This window comes from Solea solea, chromosome 19 (assembly GCF_958295425.1).
Source record: "Solea solea chromosome 19, fSolSol10.1, whole genome shotgun sequence".
NCBI classification, from domain to species: domain Eukaryota; kingdom Metazoa; phylum Chordata; class Actinopteri; order Pleuronectiformes; family Soleidae; genus Solea; species Solea solea.
Genome location: NC_081152.1, coordinates 16,124,343 through 16,139,161, shown reverse-complemented (window position 1 = coordinate 16,139,161; position 14,819 = coordinate 16,124,343). Strand labels below are relative to the sequence as shown.

Sequence of the window (14,819 nt, the reverse complement as noted above, 5' to 3'; positions counted from 1 at the left end):
ATCAGGAGGGTATGGATGGGGACAAGAGTGGAAAAGAGAAAATGCAAAAGTGTCTTCTTTTAGGAGTTAATTTACATTGGTTGTGGTACACAAGTAACAAATTCTTGCCAATCAGTAAATGCACAGCACAGCACACATTTACCTGGTCTATTGTCAAATGAGTTGATACAATGCTGATAAAGTCTATCAGCTCCACACAACACGTGATGCATTTCATGACTGATGAAAAGAAGGCAGAAGCATTCTCATCCTTTAGAAAGTCTGATGTCACTGCCCACAACCTGGGTTGAAAACGCCAAGAGGCAACCACAAAACTGCTGAAGACATGTCTTCCTCATAGCAGTGTCTCTGTTGCTCATTGCAGAAGCTCAGATCATGTCTGGTTTTTACTTCCAGTAGCTTGTTTTTATGCTACAGATCATATTCACTTATAAACTAAAATACCTTTAGCAACAAAAGTTACACAATGGAGCTTTAAATGTTTTTTAAAAGCAAGAACTTTCAATTTTATAGTGGTTATCAAGGGGGCACTGGGTAGACGGACCCAAATAGCAGCCGGCCCCCAGTACTGCGACTTTACAGAGTCTGAATAATTAGTCAGTGGAACTGATATCTGAAACATGCATGTTTGACTGACAGCAGCATATACTATTTACAAGACAGAAAAACAATTAAGGAGAATAATAGAGAGATGAAGAGAAATAGATAAAGAGAGGTTAAGTAAAGCCACAATGAGGCAACAGACAGAGGAAAATAGAGCGCACACAGGGGGAACAAACAGTTGCAGCACTTTTCCGTCTTCCATTGAGATTTTAAAATTGAATTAGCAATGAAGTATTTAACATGTGGATTTTCCAACTCAATGCACCGGTGCAGTCGACAACAGACATGGACGACGGTGCAGGGAAACATGCAGAACTGATGATCACTATCATTTATCGTTTTTTTTCTACATGCAGGAGTACATTAACAACCAGCAACGTGAGATTATACCCAAAGGGAGAGGAGAAATGTAGAAGGGGGGAAAGCGAAGCAGAAAGATGACAAGGATGGGTTGAGGTTGAGGGAAAAACAATCAGTCTGGATATCCAGCCATCAACTCGAGCTGTTGTGTTCCCAGCCACCAATGAGTGCTGCTGATGCAGGCTTTGTCGGAGCAGAGAGTGAAGAATGACAGCCAGTTGTTGGCAGGGATGTTTGGAACCCTGTGACGTTGCATTTTGTAGTTTTCAATAAAACCAATACTGTGTTCCTCTATAATCCCACTACTTAGATTATAGATAACCCTTTAGCATAGGTTAGTTATTGAGTGATGAGCCAGCTCTTGCATCTGCCATTAGGCAGGAATCCCTGTGACCCCAACCACCTGCCTCATCAGGCAGACATGGACACCTGCAACCCAGCGAACCACCTGCGCCTGTCTGTTCATGCCCCAACCAGTGGGATAAAGGTGACAACGCTTGCTAAAAAAAGCAGCTTTGAAATCTGAAAAAAAAAAGGATACATTTTACACTTCCATCTCCAAAAGTGTCAGATTTAGCACCAAGGCAAAGTAATCACTCCTGAAGGAAAGCTAATAATCCCAGAACAAGAAAAGAACGTGATTTCACTAAGCAGCTCCTAGGGACTACATCTTGGTAGAAGTAAGATATAAGAAAGAGATTAAAACTGAGCACACACAACCTCAGTGTAAACAAGGTGAAATAAGAGCACCCCTCACCTCGTTAAACAATACAGCCTTAGAAGTGAAAGTATTGACTGCAGGGCATTATATTAAATTGCATTTTATTGTATGTATGAGGCTTTGTGTGCATACATTAAATTACCATGAAACTCAAATCCATCTCAGTCCAAGGCCTAAGATTGATCTTGAAACTCAATCTTGAAAAGTATTTGTGTTTAAAAAAAAAGTAAAAAAAAAAGTGTCACACCACCACAACAATGTGAATTTCTGGATTTTTGGATCGAGCACTGGGTCCATTAGCAAACACACATATACCGTAACATGCGTTTAGACCAGCAGAGGAAAGTGATGGAGTCAGGGTGTGCCTGAGAGCAGCTGCTTCAGTGCATCAGTGCATTAGTGGTTCCTGCAGGCCACATGATCCATGTAGACCTTGAGGAGCACTAATTCCATTACATAATACCCAGCTCCTGCTCTAAGAGAGAGAGAGAGAAAGAAAGAGAGAGAGAGAGAGAGAGAGAGTATGTGTATGTATGTGCAGTCATTGTATATTTAAAAGTGTGTGTGTGTGTGGGGCAACGTGCCAGTCTGCATTACTTTCAATCTTCCTCTAATGATTCTGAAGAATTAACACTGCTCACATACCACACTTAATGAGCCAAATGCATCACCAGTGCTGGGTAGTATATACTGTATCTAGTTCAATTACAATTACATAAAAGATTGTAACTGTTGTCTTTTTAAGATGTCCCTTTTGATGAAAACATGGAACTCCGTAGGTTACCAAATCTCTGAATAATCCGGAAAACTCTCATCAGACTTGCTATGAGTTAAAAATCAGCTCAACATATAAACTGGAGCGGGTATACTCATTTTTTCCCTTCAAGCATTTCCTGTCAAGTTATTGATCTATGCGGGGAATTTCATCTCCAACCAAGATATGCCCTCGTCCATCTCTCCGTCCTTCCATCACCCCGCCACGTGAAGTGTCACTCCGTAACCGCCATGGGAACATCAGTCACCTCAGACCGCCTCTTAACTGACCCAAGGGTAACGATAAACATTGCCCAAAGATTTACAGCTTGAACCCCTCCCTCTGCATACCAGGCTAACCACACTGGTTGGCCTTGCTTAACAATGGTGATGGATGCTGTGATGAGCAGACTGGCACATGAGCCGTTACTCTTGAGCAACTCGTCGAATGCACATGGATCTAACGGCCCATCAGCACATTGACTCTCTGACCATTCCAATGTTCAACAACTGTTGCATGTTGGGAAACAGTGTCAAATATAAAAAATGACCTAGGTGTGGAAAATCCATCACAATATACTGGTTGGCTTGAGTTAAACAGGAACCAACCACTCTAATAAAACACAAGAGAAACTAAAAATATCTAGTTTCATCTACACAAAATGATTGGGGGGGTAAAACCAAAATTTATTTAGACAAACTTAGGTTTGTCAATTGTTTTCTCAGAGCACATATTCAACAAAAATCATCAGTTTAACACATTTCTAATAAACAATTTACTACTTTTTTTCCTCGGATTAACTTTCCACAAAGGCACGGTCAGGTTTACTCCGATCTACAGATCAAAACCCAAGAGTACAGTCCAGGATAAGCCCTTGTGAGGTGTGATAAATACTGGCCATCATGCCTCTATTCTGGTATCTCCCTATGTTGTTTGAGCAGGAACAGATCTGGGGCAACATCAGCTACATGATCTGAGCAGGTGCTAAGCTAGCTCACAGTTATGGTGTGTAGATACTGCAGATGGTTCGCTCTGGTCTCAGATGAAGTGTAATCCTAGGCTGGCAGGCAAATATAGCCTGTGGCTGCTTTGGGCTGGGCTTGAGTGCTGCTTTGCTCGGCTTGACCTTGGTTCATCATGCTCTCAGTTTCCTCAGTGGGAATGAGAAGCACCAGCCCATACTTCCCATTATCATTATCTTACGAAAACAAGTGATCCAATGTTAAGTCTTTACACCGTACTGCCCGAGACTACCGAAAAGAAAAAAAACAATGCAAAGATTTAAACAATTGGTTATAAGTGTTCGCACATAAATAACTGCTTTGATGAGTTTAACTGTATAATTGTCTTATGTCTCACACGGATATGGACCTAAAGTGTAATGTATGTAGTCTGTACAATAAAGAAACTTTTTTCATGTTTTGCAATAATGCAAGTTAGTGTAGATAATAAAATGTAGTAGCAGGCAATAGCAGCACACACTGTGAGATGTGGTCATCCTTCATTTCTAACACTGTCAAAACATTTTCCCAGGCTATCGTTGGTCACCAGACCATGACAACAGTCATCTTAGAACCTCTTTTTAGTAGCCACGGTCCAAATAAATCATTTCTTTCAATGATTCAAAGTATACCAGGCACTACAGCCCTTACAGCCATGTATGCTACTGTACCTATCCACTAAATGGCACAGTTAACAGCTAAATACTATGAGATTACTACATTAATGCTAAAACTAAGATCTAACACAGGAGTGATAATTAGATTCTCATTCAAATGAAAGCTAATGTTGACAGCTGCATGTATGTATACATAGGCAGCTATTTGCTCAAACATGTCATTATGTTTTCCTGAACATTAGTGGCAAGAATGTTGAATAGAACTTTTCAAAAGGAGGTTATTATTAAATTACATACTGCACCTAAATCCTAAAGGTGGCTTGTGCAGATCTATTCACATACTGTACAGGTTTACAGAAAAAGACTGCACAAAGAATCACAAACATCAGTCGCTAGGATTCTAGGGCACTTCCTAAAGAGTGCCTTTCCCATGGGCTCACATAAACATCCTCAATTTCCTCCATCTCCCTGCACAAACATATAGTGAATTCACATATTCTTCATACCACCTCCTCCGCTGAATGTGGGACAACATACAACACTTTATTAAACCTCGGCAGAGCTGCGTCGCTGTGTGCAAAGGTTTGACACAAGAAAAAGTAGCTGAAAATATCAAAGGCAGCAGCTGAGCAGAAAGCGACGAAAGTCTAACATCAATGCTGACCCATGTGCACTGAAAAGCTATCCTATATGAACATGAAGATGTATGACTGAAAAGCACAGTATTCATACTTTCACGTGTTACCCTCCGGAGCTTATTGTAGTTCTAAATCGTCTGACCTGAAGCAAATGAATTCTAATCACGCCGGGTTGAATGGGACAATTGGATGAGATGAGAGGCTTTCTGCTGTGCAACGGCAGTGACATGAATTACAACCTAAATGAGGTGCTAAATTGCACCCAAAGATTTGGGATATTTATAATAGCCAAATTGGGATTAATTTTTCCTCAGTCTAACACTGAAATGATATCGTATATGCAGATGACACAATTTTCAATTACCAAAATGACATATTATTTAAAGTAATTCAGTTTTGTTTTGCTTGAGAACAGTAATGGGCAGAGGGTCAATGTAAAAGGGAGTGTTGTATAGGGCTGACTATCCATACGGTTAGATAAAACCCTGAAGCCCTGCTATTTCACACAAAAACAGTAACTGCGTGTACACACATGCACACATATAACTCAAGCAAGCACACACGAGTTTTACACAAAGCTCGCACACTATCCATTAGCAGATCGTTGGCTCCATTGTATTAAGTGCAGGCCTGAAGGAAACAGTAAAATGTGCATGACCAAGGAGGCTCATGCTGAGCTCCTACAGTAAAAGCCTTCGTGTCCCAGATTAGTCGCCCCCATTGGCTACAAAGACCTGAAAATGAACCCAAACAATGTCCATCTCACATTGAAGATGACCAAGCATTTCTACTCCATTCATATTATTCCTTTCTTTGTGTTTATTCTTATTCCATAATACACTTGCATTTATGAATTGCATGGGTTTGCAATGTGCTCATTGGTATGAATCACGTGCCAGTGAAAGTGAAAGTTTGATTTTAATGAATCGCTTATAACTAAAACAAAGCTTAGATAAAGGTTTTTTGTTTCATTTACCCTATTCCATTTGCCTCTGCCTATTTATAGTGTTGTTACCCTTTGTTATCACACACCTTCCGGACTGGAATCTCATGAAACATAAGGTTGGCCAGATTTAACAGATCAGTACCTCAGTGTGTCAGAGTCACATCTCAAGTCAACATTTGGGCAAATATACTGTAAGTAAGAGACTGGACACAATAAAGGAACTGGATCGAGACTGAGACCTAAGAAAACCTTGATCAGGACTGTTGTGACATGTGAACATACAGTGGGGATCAATGATGTATGGGCCGAGGATCATCCTGTGTCTTGACGGACAGCCATTTGGATCCTCCGGCTCAGGGCCGGTGAAATTTATTTGGGTCTACCACTTGACTTTTTTGTTCCATAACCCTCAGGATCTTTTAAGAAGTTTTAAATGACCGTCTTACTGCGTCCAACCTCAGCAGCAATGGCACGCTGCGAGAGGCCTTGCTGATGCTGCTCAACAATCCGACCGCGTTCAAAGAGAGAAAGCTTTTTTGCTTTTGCCATCAGGAGGTCATGACAGTGTGGATACCTGACAGAAAATGGCACTGAATTCACATTTTTGCGACGATTTAGACTTTTGATCAGCTGATAAACAGCCTATTTCAGTTTAATGGTTGTTTGCAATAAATTGCTTACTCAATTTCTTTTTTGTCTCACTCACATTTCTTCTTTTTGCATTTTGAAGCACTACTTAGAACCTTCTTAAGATCCAACAGTGCAAAATGTACATTCTTGCAATTTTTCAACTGGTCTTAAAATTTTGATCAAGAGTGTATATAAATATATATACATACATACATACATGTGTATATATATATATATATATATATATATATATATATATATATACATGTGTGTACTTTACATCATTGATCCCCACTGTATGTTTACCAGTCCCATGTCACAACAGTCCTGCGGCTTTGAATAATGGATGTCCTGATCAAGGATGTCCTTAGGTCTCAGTCTCGATTCAGCTCCTTTATTGTGTCCAGTCTCTTACTTACAGTATATTTGTCAAGTGTTGACTTTGACACACTGAGGTACTGATCTGCTAAATCTGGCCCACCTTATGTTTCATGTGATTCCAGTCCTGAAGATGTGTGATAACAAAGGGTAACAACACTATAAATAGGCAGAGGCAAATGGAGTAGGGTAAATGAAAAAAACAACCTTTATCTAAGCTTTGTTTTAGCTATAACAATTCATTAAAATCCTGATCATCTGGATCAGCCTCAAGACCGACATTTATAAGTTTGGCTCGGAAATATCTGAGCATTAAACCTTAAGTGTCGGAAACAACCTTTCTTATTCACTGGCACGTGATTCATACCAATGAGCACATTGCAAACCCATGCAATTCATAAATGCAAGTGTATGATAGAATAAGAATAAACACAAAGAAAGGAATAATTGAATGGAGTAGAAATGCTTGGTCATCTTCAATATATGTATGTGTATATATATATATACACACACACACATACATATACATACATATATGTGTATATATATATATATATATATATATATATATATATATATATATATATATATATATATATAAACGTCAATTCTATTGACGTTTAAAATATACTCCACTTTCACATTACTGCTGATTTATACATGTCAAACTCATTATCATGTAGCTATTCTGTGGACTGGAGACTTTTCGGGTTCCCAGTAAGAATAGGCAGAGAAAAGATATAATAATAATAATAATTCATAAACCTGACACCTGTGACACTAATGTTAGTGTATAGGCTGAATCTGAATACGTGAAAAACATAAATGTTATATTTTTTAATCAGGAGAAGGGCAGATTTTCTCTCTGTCTAAATTAGGAATCAGAAACAAAAGTCATAAACATATCGGTGGTCTGGGAAAACACAGAGACGCGACACACAGCTGGTGGGAACACATACATGAGAGAAACTCAGTGGTCACTGCACACAGCATTGATGCTCCCGCGACACATCTAGTATGAACCAGGACTTAGGGCTATTCCAAACCTTCTCAGCAGTCATATGACATCTACCTTAGTCAACAGAGCTAGCCGAGCTCAACTGTACTTTCTACTCTCTAACTAGATTACTGTCAAGCCATTCCTCACTTATCACAGATCTCTGTTGGCACTGTAGTGAATGACCTTTGGGAGTAGAAGAGAATAGAGATACCACGTTGCCAAGTTTGATTTACATCGAATGGAGCCAATTAACATCCCCTGGACATTAAGACCTGCTGCCTGTGCCTCTTCCTCTCTCGCTCTCTCTCTCTCTGTGACTTGCTTCTCAGTTACTCAGTCTCTACAAATAATGAGCACAAGCTTGGTCAACTCTTCAATGGTAAAATTAACATGAGAAGTGAATTTTAAGTTGCCTATTACATATCATATCAGGGTATCTTGGATTTATTTTCAATTCTTTACATTTCAACATTTCTGCACAGCTATTCCAATTAATCAAGGTCAAGGTCAAGTCATTTTTATGTACTAAAATAATAATTTAACATCAAGCATATTGGCGAGACACAACACACTGGTATCTAATCTCCCTAAAGTAGATTTTGTTACCATGCATGACCGGTAAAAATCCGAAAGTATCAGTCCTCACACTGCCTAATTATAAGTTAGGTTAGTTCTTTGATTGTTTATGAAGGCGTTATCTAACAAGCTGATTGTAAGCCACATTCAAGCCATTCAAAGCGCTCCTACCTACAGTATACATATGTTGTAGCCATTCAACGAATCAGCAGGTGTGATTATGTCAATCTTGCATTGACCATCCAAAACACATAAAACCGTATCTTGGTAAACATCACTACTATCATCCTGGTTGATGTGCTCAGTCATGGCATAAAAGTATAGATATCAATTTTATTTGAGTTAGTTTCAGCTCAGTGTGTTCAGTGTTCAATTTTCAAAACCTGAAGAAAGCCGTTAATTATCATATCTTAACGTCAAATTCACACTGACCTTATTTTAGCCTTGTTACATAACAAACATGATGAAAGGATGCGACCAATTTACGGTGTCTCCAATGTAATTGAGTTTGTAAAGGAGTTATGTAATCTTCAAATCTCTGATGCTGTGTCAATTTGTGTCATTTTATTCCTATTAATCGAACTGTGCCGCATTCTGCATGTTGTTCTGTATTGAAAATCACATGATTAGAATGCAGAGATGAACGAAATAGAGAGCGATTCCATGAATGCAAAGTAAATGAGGGAAAAGACTGAGTATACAACGAAAGATCTCAGAAAACCCCCAGCAAAAGCCACATGATACATATACAATCTGTTTGATGCTGACTGAACAATAATAACAGGAAAAGGAGATTACAACTCATGAGCAACCCCAGCCCTCTAGAGCAGAATATGATTATTTTTGTACTCGGCTGCCTCTTTTCCCATGTGCATGTCTTTCTCACAAACCATGATTTATTTGTGTTACACGCTGAATTACACATTATAATTTGGTTAATTGCATACACAACAAAAAGAAGATGTTTTAAACTGTTCAACAAGTGTCTTATATAAAGCATATCAGAGCTGCCAAGTGTGAGAGCACGGCAGCACAACCCCAATAAAATCTGCACCCAAAGGCACAGTGCGAGAGCGAGAGTGCGGGGGAAGAGTGAATGAGAGCTCTTGTGCCTATAGGGTGTGATACTGTGTGCCTACACATAAAAAAATAAAAGTAAGTAAACTAGAAACACCAAATAATTAGGGCTGAATTATCTAACATGTTGTGAGCCCAAACAGCAACATAGATTAATATCTTCCATCTATCGCCCTCCATTTTATTTCTCCCCTATTGAAAGAAAAATCTCTAATATCTCTAATATCAGGGAATAGACACCACATCTACAAACACCATTTCAGAGTATGCAGAACATATCAGTGTCAGTGTGATTATATGCGTAAAAATACGTGTCGATTCACTGAACTTGCACTGCATTAATATGAATGAGCTGCAGCCATGCAAGGAAACCCAAATGCTTCTTATGTGAAAAAACTATGACATCCTGTTGTTTCATCAACAGCCTGTATTGGTCTTAACTCCAGCAACACAGTCATCATCATCATCATCAGTTTAATTTCTCTTCCCCCCAAAGACACATATCTAATGAATCAAACACAACCTGCACTGGAGCATAAGTGGCAGACTGGTTGGCCTACACACACATACACACACTCTCTCACACACATACACACACTCTCACCAGCTGAGGCTGCAACACCCATTGAGTAATGATCATACATGTGTACCTGCATCTATGCCAATCTTGCACAATTAATGCAGTGAGAGAGAGACTTCTAGAGAAAGACAGGTGAGAGGAGGGGAAGAGGGGTGTGAGAAACACCGTCACCAAGAGACAGCCAGCCATACCTTACGCCTGCGGTCTCTGGATCGATTCCTCTTTTTTATCTTTTCCTCCTCCTTCTCCCTCTGCTCCTGGGCGGCGGCCTCCGCGAAATCCTTGGCCTTGCGGAGCTGCTTGGCGGCTTGCGCCATGGTGCCGCTGCTACTGCTGCTGCTGCTGCCCCAGTCGCCGTTGCTCCAGCCCTCCTCTGACTCACACTACCTCTGGTCGTCCCTGTTTCCCGCCTCCCTTGGTCCCGCTGTCCCCCAAGCCCCCGTCACTCACTAGCGCTCCTCTAGTGGCCACCACGACATGTGTGTGTAAAAGGCAAGCAATGGAAATTCCTCAGTCCAGATATGTGTGCGTGTATGTGGGTTATGTTGATGCTACTGCAGGCAGAGGACAGCCTCTAGCAGCCACACTGAAAGATGCTACAGCTAGTGGTGCTGATGCTGGTGCCTGTGCCGCGGCTGCTACTCATCCACTCAGCTTGCACTGCGCTGAATTGCCTCCCCTCCCCCTTCATCCATCCTACCTTCCCTCCTTCTCTCCTTCTCTCCTCCCTCTTCCCCTGTGCTTGCACAGACCTGTCACACAGTCCTGTGTTCGGCACAGTGGGAAATCCTGCTGCATCGCACCCTCTTTGTATCTGTCAAATGTCCCCCTCTTCCTGCTGCTCTGCTTCTTTTTCCACAGTTTCTACCTCCGCTTAAGGCTTTTCTCTCACAATAGGTGTTGTTGCATCTTGCATAACTGAGTGACAAAAGACGAGGGCGCCAGAGCTGCGGAATGCCTTCAGATGGGGTTTTTTCCTCATGTTTTGCCTTTCTCTGACCACGGCTTTTCCATGGCACCTCCCTCCTGGAAATAGATAGACAAAAACACCATGTTCAATTAAAATGGACATCATTTGTTTTATCTAATACACAGTGCATGTTCTTCTGTGTCATGATTCTTGATAATTTTAGGTATTAAATGCTTACGCTAAGGTGGCATACACATATGGTGCCATGCATTATCATAAACACCAGCCTACACTCCTCCCTCTTGAGGCAGACAGGAAGAAAAAAACATCAACAACATAAATGCTTCATAAAAACTGCATGTATTATCCTACTCTTTCTTTCCACTGTTTTCCTTTTTTCCATTCCATCAGGAGGAAATGCATGGATGTTCCATGCAGCAAGTCAATAGTGCATGACTAAACAGTAGGCAGAGACAGTAAAATCCGAAGACGAAAACTGCAGTGACTGATATATTGAAGTTAACCTATTTCTATATTTAATACCATGTATCTGTACCTCTCTATATTTTTACTGAATGTTACTTACTTTGGTTTCAGTTTTTCTCGTAAACTGGAACCAAGTATAAATATTTGATACATGAGATATTTGCAGCAAGGAGGAAATGCCATGAGACCCAGAATAAATACTTGTTAAATTTAGAGATGCCATCTGCGAAGAGATGAACACACAATCATATTAAGTAATTTATAAATCAGGTGTACTGGCGAGACACAACACACATGCAAGTAAAATCAAATATAGTGGCTATAGTAGACAACAAGTGGATATCCAACAATAACAGCATCTGAGGATATACACTCACCTGCCAATTTATTAGGTACAGAGGACAGTTAAAGTGGCAGGAGTGTGCGATCAGCGATGGTCTTCTACATACCATGGTGGAAAAAAGTGGTTATGTTAGTTACTGTGACCATTCCATCATTTCAAACCAGTCTGGTCATTTCCCTCTGGCATCAACAGAGGCATGCTCTGGTGAGAAGAATGTACAAGTAGATCACTGTAGATCATCATTTTCTGAAATACTGCAAAATTCAAAACACATAAGATTACCTTTTGCCACCATTCTGATACTCAATTTGAAGTTCACTAGGTTGTCTTAACCACTACATGCCTAAATGCAATGACTTGCTGCTCACATATGAGAGGCTAATTAGATGTTATGTTAACAAGAAGTTGAACAGGTGTGTCTAATAATGTGGCTGGTTTGTGTATTTTATATGCCTTTATTAACTCTGTTTTCTATTTATTTGCAAGTGTATAAATGCCATAACATTCATTGTACATTCATCTTACATTTGCTTACAGGGTTGAATGGTATTATAGCCAGAGCTTCTTTCGAAATTTCACATTGGAATTACCTTCATAAGATGCACATGCACAGTCAAGACTATATGCACATCAAAATGACTCAGTAGGTGAAGGGTTGCTCTGCAAAAGTTTTCTGCCCTCATGACGTGATTCAAATGGTCTTTGGCAGACACAAATCTTTTCTATGACCACCCACTGACACACTTTTATAATTGAACCACCATTGACACATCAGTCTCGTGTATGGACATCTCTGTGCTGCCATAAATTAAATTTTTGCAAGGACGTTTCCGCACTGTTTTCAGAACTGCTCATCATTTCTCACAAAAAAACAATCATGATACAAAAGCATGCTATTAATAAAAGGTGTACAAAACATATATTTTGATAATCACTTGTTATCTTTACAATGTCTTTATTATGTAAATATATTTACCTCAAGTCTTTACTCTGCGCTTTACTCCATTAGTACATACATTGCAGTTCAATAATACAGTACGTTAAGTAGCTAACTAGTACTTACCCTAATGCTGCCAAGTTAGCAGTTATAGAACGTTTAGAAAACGTTAGGAAAACTTTCCATGACAACCACAGGATAACCTAGGGCAAAACTTCAGGGAACTTTCCTGCAACTAAAAGTTAGCGTTCCCAGAACGTTCCAGAAACTGTTAGCTGGGTAGCCACGCTGCTTAATAAGGAAGACATAAAGTTTACCGGCTCTGCTCACAGGCTAGCATGACAGGCTAGTGCTACCCCTACTGCTAGCTAACTATGACAATACGAGTCGACGACATATTCACTACCGATATCAACGACGTCATTCTTACTAGTCAAACGTTTCGACTAGTTTTGATATCTGTAATTCAGTTATAACTAGTCAAAAGGACGCCACAAATATCCATAATCCATCATAATAACTAGTATGGCATTTAACCGCCAAGTTTGACTACCTGGAGGTACCGTTACAGATATCTATGACGTCATTTGTACTTGCCAAAACGACAGTTACAGATATTTGCAATTCAGTTTTTACTAGTCAAAATGACGTAGATTTTGCCATTCATGTGTTTGGGGATACTGTATCTCTAATTCCAGTTTCAGATAGCTACAACATCATTATAGTCCCAATTGAAGTTTGAGATATACAACGTCATTCTGACTGTCTGAAACCTAATTCAAGATATCTCAAAAGGAGATATAGATATCTTCAACTGAGGATAAATAAAGATATTGTGGACTAGTCATAATGGCATAGATATCTGGCACAAATCTGAGATATCTACACATTTCTATAATGACAAACCCCATACAAAAGAATAGCAAAAGTGACGTCATTCATACTAGTAAAAAACTGAATAGCAGATATAAGTATAATGAATATCCTGTCTACCGATTAAATGTTAAAACCGCTTGCCATGTGGGGCCAAGCTTACAGTCACTGAGCTGCATACTGATCAGTAGCTTAATAATGTTATATAATGTGTTATTATTTTTATTTAATATTTTGAATTTTTCTTGTGCAATCAGTATTGATGACAGTAGTGAAGAATTACATAATTTCTGTGTGATGACGTGTCAGGCAAAGTGTCCTCCAGCTGCTGGCTCACACAGTGTTAATACACTCCTGAATCCGTATTCTCATCAACAGATAGTGCTGAGATTTATGATGGATGAAAATGATGACAGCACTCGCGCTGATTCTGCCAGTCCCTCAGCCAAACCGTGGTGTGCTAAAAATGGAAACTGATGAAGCAGTCGAAAATGTTCACCTTCTGTTTTACCTGAGGTCGACTCATGTCTGTGACAACACTGTTCTTCTGGAGTGAAATAAACAAATAAAGGTTGATAATGGTAAAAAAAAATAAAAATAAATGAAGGCCATTGATTAAACAACCAAAAATCTGTATTTTTCTTATGTTTTGTTTTTTCCAGACCTGAAACACACATTTAACCCTGTGACCTTAACCTTGAACTTTGAACTCGAAGGTTAAATCATTTATATGTATGAAACCTAAGCTATGAAACAAATAGTTTTGAGCATTTTTATATCAATTTCCATTAGAAATGTTGTATTTGGAAATGACTCCTTATTTACATAGGACTAGTATGACTAGACTAATAACAATGTAAAAGAACACACTTAAAAAAATCTGCTTTAGAAGATTCCAGGGTATGTTACATGATCGTGTATAAATAATTTTTCACTGTCAGTGGCAGGAATGTAAAAAATACACATAAAAGGAAACTGGACAGTAGTGCAGTTGCTACACGAGTGAAATACAGAACATCTTCCTTCTTATTTGTGAAGTCCTGATTCATTATGGCGCAGCATGGAGAAAAAGTCTAATATTTATCACCAGCATGTGATGCTCTGCATACCTGAGTAGATGACTCTGTTTGAGTATAAGGTGATTTGTGAGTCTTTGTTGCTATGTGATATTTATAGAACAAGTGGACTGCTGCCATTTAAAGCCCTTAAACTGCACAAGAAAAAAAAAGCCTTCCGTTCACTGTGTTATAGCACCACCAGGTGGTAGCTAATTGTTATTGCAATGGTATAGTTTTTTTTCATAATAGAATATCCTGCTTGAAACTGCTATGTGGGTACTGGCTTTCCCGAAACATGTTGCCAACAACATTATATGATATATGATTTTGT

General features: G+C 39.4%; 1 protein-coding gene across 3 annotated transcripts in view; it reads right to left on the bottom strand.

Annotated features, from left to right (window-relative positions):
- Positions 1-13,078, bottom strand: part of ank1b (ankyrin 1, erythrocytic b) — a 67,065-nt gene extending 53,987 nt beyond the window's left edge. For 2 of the 3 annotated variants that reach the window (XM_058616506.1, XM_058616507.1), the window contains exons 1-3: positions 12,684-13,077; positions 11,655-11,718; positions 10,073-10,907 (exon numbers count right to left, since the gene is read on the bottom strand). In XM_058616506.1, the coding sequence (XP_058472489.1) occupies positions 10,073-10,198 (126 nt within the window). In that variant the 5' untranslated portion in view covers positions 10,199-10,907; positions 11,655-11,718; positions 12,684-13,077. Of the gene's footprint in view, positions 1-10,072; positions 10,908-11,654; positions 11,719-12,683 lie in introns of all 3 variants that reach the window. The other variant, XM_058616505.1, reaches the window with a different exon arrangement.
- Between the last annotated feature and the right edge of the window lie 1,741 nt (positions 13,079-14,819).